This window comes from Protopterus annectens, chromosome 6.part0, assembly GCF_019279795.1.
Source record: "Protopterus annectens isolate FY-2018-M chromosome 6.part0, PAN1.0, whole genome shotgun sequence".
NCBI classification, from domain to species: domain Eukaryota; kingdom Metazoa; phylum Chordata; order Ceratodontiformes; family Protopteridae; genus Protopterus; species Protopterus annectens.
This window is the reverse complement of record NC_056737.1, coordinates 307,045,978-307,058,164: the sequence shown is the minus strand read 5'-3', so window position 1 is coordinate 307,058,164 and position 12,187 is coordinate 307,045,978. Positions and strand designations below refer to the sequence as shown.

Genomic DNA, 12,187 nt, shown 5'->3' with positions numbered 1-12,187 from the left:
GGAGCAGAGGATCGGCTCCGAACCCATCAGTACAGAATGTAGGCGAGATAGGATCACATAACATCCGGTGTTAAAATTGGCTCTACACACTATGTTTAACTACCATAAAATTCATGTTCAATAGAAATTTAAATTACATTTTCCTTTCCCAGAGAATATCTCCAAAGTACATTTCCGGTAAAACTAACATCCGATGTTAAATCACACACAAAACAGAGTCATGGACCTGGTAAATGATGCATACATGCTGCAAAAAATCTACATTCTGCAATATTTTCCCGTCAAAAGATGAAAACAAAGCAGAGTAACAAAGCTAAAAACAGGCCTACCTCTAGTGTCTAACATCATACTGCACTTCTGACAGAAATATTGAAAGCCTCCTCAACAACAAAACAAAAAAAAACATTAGGCAAAGATAGAAGCCAAACAACACTGCTACAAGCAGAAATTACACCAGGAATTACTGTAAACAGAAAATTATTTATTTATTTATTTTTACACATTGAGTACAAAGTGAATAAATCTAAGAAAATGAGAAAGGGCCCACAAATGGGGATTATATGAGCAGTAAGCCAGAGAAAATCGGTACTAGATCCTGTGAAGAATCAGATGACTTCCTTGGATGGCAGAAAGACCACACACATCTATCCCAGCTGAAGTCTTCCTGTCAAGATGTGTTCAGCCAAATCAGTTGTCACAGAAGAGATGGAGGGAAGTCAGCTTTTGAAACCTGGCCAGTACTGGGTTGCCTTGGCAGATAACCCAAACTGCTACAGTGGCAGTGAGAATGACGAGTGTCAATGTCTGAAGTTATGCAGGCAGTTAAAAGCAGGATCGAGTTTAGGTTGACAGAATCTTTCTCATTAAATTTGTGTCACTAGCTAGCTAATCAATAAGGTGAATGAATAAAGCAAGTTTTTATTCTATGAACCCTAGAAATACTTTTCAGAGAGGACTCTCTCTCTACAAATCCTGGAACTTTGAGCATTTAGAAACTCTCCTATAAGGGCAGTTTCTGCAAGTAGTATAGAGGGGCAAGGTTTGACTTCAGCCCAGAAAACATGTTTGCTTAGCAACTCAGGTGAACAGCATTGACAGGAAGAATTGGTGGACCCATCCAGAAGAGGGAAAGGGGAGGGACAGAGCAGGTGTGCACACATCCAAAAAAGGGAAATGGGAAGGACAGAGCAGGTGTGCACACATCCAAAAAAGGGAAAGGGGAAGGACAGAGCAGGTGTGCACACATCCAGAAGAAGGAAAGGGTAGGGGAGGGGAAATACAGTTGTGTACACTTACCATAAATGTAGATGTTCGAATGTATTCACTGTTGCAGTCATCACATTTGGGATATCTGCTTACAGTAACCCTCAGTCGGCCTGATTAACAAAGTCTTGGGTCCTGCATCGGTAGCTGTCTCTTCCATGACGTCAGGGGTATAAAACATGCAGCAGACGTCATTACATCAGTTTTTCTTGCCCCAGATGTCAGGTGCCCCCATAATGGGAAGCAATAAAAATAAAATTATATATAAATATATACACAGACACACACACACACACCGACACACACACACACACACACACACACACACACACACACACACACACACACACACACACACACACACACCGACACACACACACACACACACACACACACACACACACACACACACACACACACACACACACACACACACACACACACACACACACACACACACACACACACACACACACACACACACACACACACACACACACACACACACACACACACAGACACACACACACACACACACACACACAGACACACACACAGACACACACACACACACACACACACACACACACACAGACACACACACACAGACACACACACACAGACACACACACACAGACACACACACACACACACACACACAGACACACAGACACAGACACACAGACACAGACACACAGACACAGACACAGACACAGACACACACACCGACACACACACACACCGACACACAAGGTTATACCTCCAACAAAAAAAAAATACACCAAAAAGCTTTTAAGCATAGTAAGGATATTAGAGGTATAGCCAAAAGAAGCAAGGGGCTGGAGGGAGGTTAACCAGGACTGCAACAGTGAATACACTCCAACATCTATATTTATGGTAAGTGTACACAACTGTACAATGTTCTTCGTGTTTCACTGTTGCAGTCATCACATTTGGGTAGATAACCAAAGCTAAGGATGGGAGGAGGAATTTAGACAGCATTAGGACCTGCTATAAGGCCCTACAAGTCCGCAGTGGCAAAGCCAGCTCTGGATTTAGAGAAAATTGGCAAATGGTAATGCTTGGTGAAAGTATGTACTGAACTCCAGGTAGCAGCGTTTAGGATGTCCCTGATAGGGACACCTCTGAGAAAGGCTGTAGAGGTAAGATGCAGCCCTGGTTGAATGGGGTCTGATCACCTGTGGGATAGGTTTTCCATGGTGCTTATAGCAGAAATGAATGCAATGGCCTATCCATTTAGAAATGGTTTGCTTTGAAATAGCCTTCCCCTCTGCCCCTGCAGCAAATGCCACCAGCAGTTGTTCAGATTTTCTTTGAGGTTTAGTCCTGTCCAAGTAAAATCAAAAGCTGTCTGTGCACATCTAAGGAGTGCAGTATCCGTTCCCCTTTGTTTTGTGGATTTGGAAAGAAGGTTGGTCAATGAATGGACTGATTAAGAGCCACAATGGCTACCACCTTGGGCATGGAGGAGGGATTGGTTCTGAGGGACACCCTGTCCACATGAAAGATGAAAGGCTCCAGTGCCATAAGGACGTGTAATTCAGATACCCTTCTTGCTGAAGTGAATGCTAAAAGGAAGGCTGTTTTCCAAGAAAGGAATTTTAAATCTGCACTAGCTGCTGGCTCGAAAAGAGGAAGAGAGAGTTTCTCCAATACCAAGTTAAGGTCGTAGACTGGAGTTGGGGCTCTCCTGGGTGGTCTTAAATTGTTGGCCCCTCTGAGGAACTGCTTGAGCAGTGGATGAGAGAAGAGGGGAAGCTCTGTGTTATACTGAGCTCAAATAGCTAAGGCGTGAATTTTGATGGAGGAAAAAAAAAGGCTCTTGTAAAGCATCTCAGTTAAGTATTGAAGAATCTGAGGTAAGTTGGGCGCTGCTGTGCTCATCCCTTGAGATTGGTTTCCAGGCACAGAATCTTTTCCATTTATCAGCATAAGATTTTCTAGTACTAGGCCTCCTTGCCTTTAAAATGATATCCTTCATTTGTTTACTGAGGGATGGTGAAGGAGAGGTTAGGTAATTAGCCAGGCTGCTAGGTTCAGGGATTTGAAGCCGAGGGTGCAGAATCTGGTTCCCCTGCTGAGACAACAGAGTAGGGGTCTGAGGCAGGTGCCATGGAGCCAGCCGTGACAGTGCGCAAGAGGGGGTACACCAGTGTTGGCGTGTCCAGTCTGGTGCAATCAATATCGTCCTTGGTTCATAGGTTCATAGGTTTATACTAGGCTATCTGCCCTAAGGCATTTATAAGCCTAGCCCAAATTTTTGAGGCTTACGCCACCCCTTATATGAAAAAATACTGTGCCCATTAGTTTGTTGTGCCTCTGTCCAGCAGTGACACAGAGATGATTCCCGGAGTAAACCTACGATCTCCCATCCACAGGTCTAGATTTCTCTTGAACAGAGTCAGCGAGGTGCTCTGCCTCACATGGACCGGGATTTTATTCCACAGCATAGGGAGTCTCTGAGTGATAAATCTATCCCTCCAGCACATCCTATTTATATCCGTGCTAAGGTTTAAGTCGCTTGCTCTAGTGGTTTTGGTGGATTTGGATTTTTGAGGTGGAGCATGTCCATTAATTCGGGTTGGACATGGCCTTGTATGTCAGGCACATGTCACCTCTGAGCAGGCGGTATGCGACTGAACAGAGCTGGAGTTTCTTCAATCTGGCAGCATATGACAGATTTTGGAGTCCTTTATCCTTTTGGTGAGGAACTTTTGGGGTCTCTCCAATTGCTGCAGATGTCGGGTGAGATACATCCCGAATGGGGCATTGTACTCGATCATTGGTCTGATAAGTGAAGAGTACAGGGAACAATGACCTCACTAGATCTGGATGTGAATCCCTTCATGATCAGGTGGGCAATGTAGAAGGTCTTTCTAACCACTTTAGCAACGTGAGTGTCAAAAGAAAGGCCACTGTCAACCTGGGTCCCCAGGTCCCTGATAACCTCTTCTGTGCTTAGTGGATTGCCACCTATATGGTAGCTTGGGGTTACCTTGTTTTTCCCGAAGGTATGACTATACATTTTTGGCGTTTAACTTCAGGCCATGGCTCTGGCACCAGCTATCTGTTTCCGTGAGTCCCTTCTGAAGGATATCCGTGTCCGATGCACTTTCCACTATGGCGCCCAGTTTGCAGTCGTCTGCAAACTTTGTCAATCAAAGTCCTCCCATGTTGGCCTGTACTTCTGTGGAGTAGATGCCAAACAATAGGGGCCAAGGACCGAGCCCTGTGGGACACCACTTGTGACCGGCTTGGAGTCTGACACAGCGCCAGCAACTCTAACCCTGTGGGTTCTGTCCTTAAGCCAGTTTGCAACCCATCTTGTGACATATGGGTTTACATTTAAGCTGGTAAGTTTTTCTACAATACCCGAGTGGGGTATTGTGTCAAAACCTTTGCAAGGTCAAGGTAGGCTGTATGGACTGCCTTTCCCTCATCAATGGCCTTGGTGACTGTTTCGAAGAAGTCGACCAAGTTCAAAAGGCATGATCTTCCCTTGACAAAGCCAAACTGGGTCGGGTCCAATGTCTGCAAGTCCCCTATATCTTTGTTTATGAGCTCCATTATGATCCTCTCCATAGCTTTGCAGACTAGACTTGTTAAGCTTATGGGGCGGTAATTACCAGGGTCCGTAGAGGCGCCGCCTTTGTGGAGTGGGACCACAGTTGCCGTACGCCACTCCTTGGGCACGTATCCTGTGGTGAGGCTGAGATTAAATAGCTGCCTTATGTGCGGGTTTAATTCCTCATTTAGCTCGTGTAGCACACAGCCGGGGACACCATGCGGTCATATTGATGCTGTGTTTTTAGCTTTAGAGAGAGCAGCTTTCACCTGCGCATTTGAGATGTCCGGGAGGCTACACTCGGCTGGGATAGTTATCTCTCCTTTAGGGAGAGGGGTGAAGTTTGCACTGAACCTGTCTGCCAGTATGTTGGCAATGTCTGTGGGTTCAGTGATTTTTGTATCATTTTGGACTAATTCTGAGCATATCTGGGAGTTTCCACCCAGGTTCCTAACATAGCTGAAAAAGGCCTTATGATTGTCCTTTGAATCCATGGCAATTTTTCTCTCAAAATTGGCCTTAGTTGATTTTATGAGTGCTCGCATTTTTTTTTACTAATAATGATCAGGGGTGACTTCCCTTTTATGGATTTTGTTCTATCATGTAATAGCTTTCTCCTCTTATTGTAAAGTTTGTTAATAGCTGGGGTCCACCAGCCAGGTTTGTCCTGCTTAATCTTTAGAAGTAGTTTGGAGAGGAGAGGCACAGGAGGAAAGGAATAAACGGATAGGTTTTTCCAACTGAAGGACATAGAGCATCCACTTTCCAAGCTTGTTTGTGGGGAGTCCTTGTACAAAATTTGTGCAATTGGTAGTTCTGGGGGAGGCACACAGGTCTATATCTGGGCTCCCCCATTTGTTGAACAACATGTTGAAAGTCTTTAGTTCCAGTTTCCACTCATGTGGGTCCATGAGGTTTCTGCTTAGTCCATCTGCCAGTGTATTTAGTTTTCCTGGCAAGAAATTAGCCTGTAGATGTACTTGGTAGCTCAAGGCTGTGTTCCACAGTGCCATGGCTAGTCTGCAGAGGGGGTAAGAATGGGTACCCCCCTGCTTGATTATGTACCACATAACAGTGGTATGGTCAGTCTTTACCATTAATTGTCCTGGAAGAATGTGGTCCTTGAAGGCTGTCAGAGCATTCTGTACAGTTAACATTTCTTTTTGATTGATATGCAGGTATATTTGACTTCAGTTCCATTTGCCCTGAATGCACTTCCCTGCTGGGTGAGCCCCCCCATGCACAGTCTGATTCGTGTGTTAGGATTTGGGTGGCAGTGGGTAGAGTGAATGGTAGTCCCTTGTTTTGGTGACAGGCCTCTGCCCACCAAAGGAACTTTAACCGCAGGCAAGGAATGATGGGAATCATTGCTTCTACATCCTGAGAATGTTGACAGCACAGGCTTTTTAGATACCATTGCAGTTTCCTCATATGCAGTCTTGCCTATGGAATAAAGAATGCAGGAGGCCACGAACCCCAAGGCTTACAATATTTGTCTTGCAGATAGCAGAGTTTTTGTGGCCACTAGCTTGAAGTAGGTTGTCAAATTAATTTGTTTCTCTGGTGTGAGGAAAGCCATCTGAGAAGTTGTATTCAAGCTTGCTCCCAGGAATATAATTTGTTGACAGGGTACCAGGTGTAGTTTCTTTTCGTTCATGGTGTACCCCAGACAAGTTAGCACCCTTTGTACAAAAGCTAGATGATTCAAAAGTATGTCTTGGCTTTCTGCCTGAATTAGACAATCGTCCAGGTATGGGTATATTTGAATATTTCTTTGCCTGCAAAATGCAATGACTGGAGGTAGGCATTTTGTGAATACCCTGGGTGCAGTAGATAAGCCAAAGGGCAGTGCAGATAACAGATAGTGCATGCAGCCTGCTTTTAAGCGTAGGTATCTTCTGCAAGATTACCTGATTGGGATGTGCAGGTAGGCTTCCTTTAAATCGAGTGTTACCAACCAGGCATCTTTGCCTAGCATGGGAAGCAACTGGTGAAGAGTTACCATCTTGAATTTTGGAATCACCAAAAAAGTGCTTAAAGTAGACAGGTCCGGGATAGAACGCCATGAGTTGTCTTTTCTGGGCATCAGGAAAAGTATTGAGCAAAAACCTTGTCCCTTTTCCTCTTCATACAGTTTGTATAGCCTTTATGCTTGAGAGAGTCCTTGCTTTTGAGCCTCTGCCCACTGATTTGGGGCAGATCTGGCCAACCCTTTGGGGTTGGTAATGTGTGGAAGTGAAATCTGTATCCTTGGGAAACTATATTTAAAACCCATTTGTCCTGGGTAAGGAGTTCCCAGTTTTTTGCATGTAGAGCAATTTTTCCCCCCAAAGGGGCAGTCAGTTGAGAAATGCTTGGAAGTTTTAAAGTTAAGTCACTGAGACAGTTTACCATAGGGGGGAGCTTTACTACTCCCAGATTTGGAATTGGGGCCCCCCACTGCTTAGTCCTGTGCGTACCTTGGGACTTAAGCCTGGGAGTTCTGCTGGATTCTGGGTTTGGACTGAAGTTCTGGAAGAGGCAGGAAAGGACCAATTCTTAGAGGGCCAATGCCTACTAAATCCTGGAGGTTGTACTTGTAAGAAATATTTAACAGTTTGCATAGATTTACCAATTTCCTCCATCTTTAAGAATTTCTGCCTTGTTGCCAAACAAGTGGTCCTGATTTAAGGGAGCATCCAGTTATTTAGCTTTAACAAGATCTGGCAAGAATTGCTCCTTAAGCCAAGCATGCCTTCTAAGTTGTGACCCAGTGACAGCAGCCCTGCAAAATGCCTCTAGGGAATCAAAACCACATTGCAAAGTATGTTTTCCAACCTGTTCAGCAGAATGCATTAAATCCTGTAAATCTTATTTTCAGCACAATCAGGAATCAACATCATTTTCTGTTTAAGCAATCCAATAACATGCTGCTGATACTTTCACATATGAAACTGGCAGTTTCAAGCCCTAATGGCCAAGGTTGCAGAAGTGTATACCTAATTACCCAATCTATCCATTGCCCTGGAGTATCTATCAGAGGGGGGTACGATTTTGGGCATTAGTAGCTTTAATGCCCTTGGGTCCCCGTGAAATGGTCTCAGGATCCGCAGTAGGATTTTTGAAAAGGAACTTGTGAGAATCAGGAACCCTGTAATATCTATCCATCACGTTTTCTGGGAGCAGAAGGTAAAGAGCCAGGGGGCAGGCTATATTCTGAAAAGGCATAATCAACAACGTCCAGTACAGGAGCGACAGCTAAAGGCCTGTGCTGGGGCAGGAATAAGAAATCCCTATGCCTCTTTTTAGAATCAGAGAAATTCTGACTTTCCGAATGAAAATGCTCCCTAAGAGTATGCAAGGTTTCACCAAAAGAGAAATCCTCTTTGGTGGGTAGGGGGGGGGGGGGGGGGCAGAGGGAATAAAGTCCATAGCATCACAATCCTCAGGTAGATAAAGGTAAATCCTGGTCATCAGAGGAAACAGAAATTTCAGAATCATGGTCAGAAGTATCATAAGCAAACTCAGCCCTAGGTCTCTTAGAGGGGAAAGGTTGGCTTCCCCCAAGTAATAAGGTCTTCAGCCATTCTTATCATTTGTTTTTTAACGCATAGAGGCCTGACCATGCAGTCTGGGCGTCATTTTTCTAGGCATGGTTCGAGTTTTAGGCCTTGAAGAACAAGATGGTGTCGGTTTGATATGCAAGTCAGTAGGCCTGAATACATCCTCAGAAGCCGGTGCCTGCACAGCGGCTCCGTATCCATCCAAGCTAGAGACATCCGCAGGTTCCACAGCTGAAGCATCTCGCGGCATACCAGACTGCGAATGGGTCTCAGTAGAGGCCTGCGAATCTGAAGTAGCGGGCATCAGGGGCTGCGAAAGCACCTCACTGAGTACCAGCGAACTGGCTTAGAAGCGTCATCAGCAGCTTTGGACGTAGGCGACCTGTCTCTGTCAATCTTTCTGTTTTTTCAGAATGTCTGTAGTCAGATGGCTTACCAAAGACATATCTGGATAATTGAACAGAGCACCATAATCTTTAGAAACGAAACTATAACAACGACTGATGGTTCGTTGTTTAAATAAGGCACAAAACAGACAGCAAGGTACGTTCGTGGTCAGGACCTAGGCAAGAAATACAGTACAAATTAAAATTTTTATGAGGTATTTGCTTTCCACATGAAATGCAATTATTTACTTTTACTGACATCGGTTTAGAGCAAGAAAAAGTTTCCCCAATGGGGTACTTAGCTTTAGTTGATGATTTTGGGTTCTGAAACTCAAAAACGAAAATTTCAGGAGTCTGCCGACTGGCACTTGCAAACTGCTTCTTCTTAGAGCACCGCACAGCAAAAAAGACTGATGTAATGGCGTCGGATGCATGTTTTATACCTCTGACTACCTGACATCATGGAAGAAAGGACAGCAACAGACGCATGACCCAAGACGTTAATCATGCCGACTGAGGGCTACTGCAAGCAGATACCCCAAATATGATGACTAACAGTGAAACATGAAGAACATCAAAGCAGGTGAGCACACTGTCAATCTCTTGGAGAGGTTGCATGCAGAATGTCCAACAAATGATAGCCTTCAAAGAGAGGGTAATAAAGAAAATGTTTCCAAGGGGAGGACACTGGGTCACGGTAGTGATGTGATTCATTCACCTCCCCCAGGGGGTAAGGGTAAGTTCTTTAAAGATTGCTGTCATTGTTAGGTTTACCAGTGAGAGCACAAAACCACTGATGGCTGCATGAAAGTAGGCCAACCCTCGTTTCTGTGCCAGGTGAAATCTCCGGAGTGGAGGAATAAATAGGTGGTACTGTCCAATCACAGGAAAATGCCTGATGATCGGCAGGTGTAAAAATATCTCCAGAAGGAGAAACTGCTAGGAGGCCAATTAAAACTTATGTATCATACTTAAGTATCTCAAGGGGAAAAATCCCAATACTGAAGGAACATCAAGTACGGAGGTGAGAAACACCAAATACTAATCATTCATCATTTACTCTTTTTATCCAAAACTTCTGTAGTTAGCCATGTAGATCTGGAATGTTGAAGTCCATATTCTGCTCTATATCAGACTAGCTTTCCTGAAGAGAGAATAATAGTTATATATTTGGGTAATTAACCGTACCTCTGAGCATAGACAGAAGTTGCCTATCTAAGCTGGGAAGTCAGAACCTTGGGTGAGAGAAATTTCTAGGTCTTCAATAATAGAAATCTACAACTCAAGCTCCTTCACCAACATTCTCTTTAGATCCCTTCCAAAAAAGGGATGTGCAACCTAATCTTGAAGGAAGGCTACATCATCAGACAGTCGCATAGCATTGTAATAACCTCCTTGTGGTCCCAGTTATTGGGAGTACAAGACAGAAATGCCAGCCTAAGTAATAAATAGTGAGATAACAGAACATGATTGACACAAAACTGAAATAAAGCAGTCATCAAAATGAACTTCTCTCTTTTCCAATTTAGTTATCTTGAAGTACCTCTGAATAATAGAGGTAAAATAGAAGAAACCTTTAAATTAAAGCAGGTAATGTTTTAGGTCTTAATTGTGAGACCTGGACAGCCTCAGCAGTAGACACAAAGAATGGACATAAAAAAAAAAAAAAAATTAAACTTCATAAAAAAAAATTCTCAACTTTTACCAACATGACACAAAATTCCACTGGGACCATTTGCCCAAAAGCTTACTTGACATTCACAACTGGTGAAACCAATATTAACCTATAAAATACCAGCAATAAAAATAAGCAATATAAGAAATAAAGACACTACAGCCATTGTAAACGACTTCTTAAGCTACACACTTTTTCCTACATCATTCAAAACTAAACTAAAGAAAACATTTTTTGAATTAGCTATACAAAGACTGAAACCCACATAAGCTCCTCACAGGAAAAGCCATAGCTTTCTGTACAGAAGAAATCAGTAATTAAGGGCATTTGTTGGCAACTCACCTAAAAGATATGAAGGAGACTACCGATACATTGTGGTTGGCATAGACATCAGTCATTAAATATCCAAATTAGGATTTAAATTACAACTGCTTTGGGAAGAGATAGGGGCAATGCCAGTTACCTAGGAGATGAAGCCTTTTCATGTTTCCCCCTTATAAAACTAAAGCCAGGAAGTGAAGCTAGCCACCTTCAGCTTCTAATTTCTCTCCTCTTCAAAGTTTTCAAAAGGCTTTGCTATACTTGAGGTTGGCACCATCAATACAGATGAATGCTTTAGGAAGTCACAGAAATAGCCTCAGGTGAAGAGACATTAAGCAGGAACCCGGGAGAACAATCTGAATCTCAAAGTCACACTTGAACCTTTTGGCCAAAGAGACTCAAAGATAAAGGGACAAAAAAAACTAGCAAAGCATTTTTTGCAATCAAAAGAAAATATTAGTACAAAAATTCCTAAGCAGCCTAAAGTAGTATAGAAAGGAAATCTTCAAAGCATACAATAGAGAGAAAGAGCTAGAAAGTCCAAAAAGCGCTGTACTCGAGCAAGGCCTAGAAGCAGTTGAAGGCAGTGACAGACGCCTGGGACAATTCTACCTTCTGAAATACCCAGTGCCAGACACACCATCTGTGAACTATCTTGTACCCAAGTTTTCAAAATCCAAGATCTTTGGAACCAAAGACATAAAAATATTTCCCCCAAATACTTGCCTTAATTTCTTTGACAGAATTGCTAAAATCTTCAACCCGTCTTCTCTTCTTCTCCACATATGTTTCAATAGACTCCATCTTTTTAAAATGAGCTTCATGGATCTTCTTAAAATCTTCAAAGCCAGAAAAAAATATATATAACTAAACTACTGCTTTATATCAAACTTTTCTTAAAGCAATTGTCTATTCAAAAGCATTCACTTTACTTTGACATGCAAAGGACTCATCTACTCCACTTAATAGACTTTCATGATCTTAGTCCATAGTCCAACTTCTACTTCTAGGACTTGTACAACAGGTTCAAAATAACTCAGCACCAAAAGCTTTTCCGCACTCTGATTCCTCTCTCTTTTCAGATTTGCTGTACGAGAGCAAAACCAAATAGAAACATTTGACTAAGCTTTCTTCTGGGCCTCTCACCATATAAAATGTGGGGAAGACAGGAAGGATTGTAAGTCAGGACAAACAAGGACAATGCAAGATCTAGTGTTATAAGCGAATAACTTTTGCATCTGGGATGACCCTGTCCATCCCTTTCAAAATCCTGAACAGTCTATAGCTCATATTCCCAAGGGGCATCATGAAAAGATCCCATTAATATGGTGATGCCAAATAAGACTATTTCCTGGTGTCTACACACCTGGCATATAAATGTCTTGCAAAAACATTCAGAGAAGCCAAAGTTGGA

At 43.1% G+C, this 12,187-nt stretch overlaps 1 protein-coding gene across 1 annotated transcript in view; it reads right to left on the bottom strand.

Moving 5' to 3' along the window:
* Positions 1–12,187, bottom strand: part of NUSAP1 (nucleolar and spindle associated protein 1) — a 727,399-nt gene that overhangs the window by 575,451 nt on the left and 139,761 nt on the right. The window contains exon 3 of the mRNA XM_044073513.1: positions 11,500–11,612. Within this exon, the coding sequence (XP_043929448.1) occupies positions 11,500–11,612 (113 nt within the window). The remainder of the gene's footprint in view (positions 1–11,499; positions 11,613–12,187) is intronic.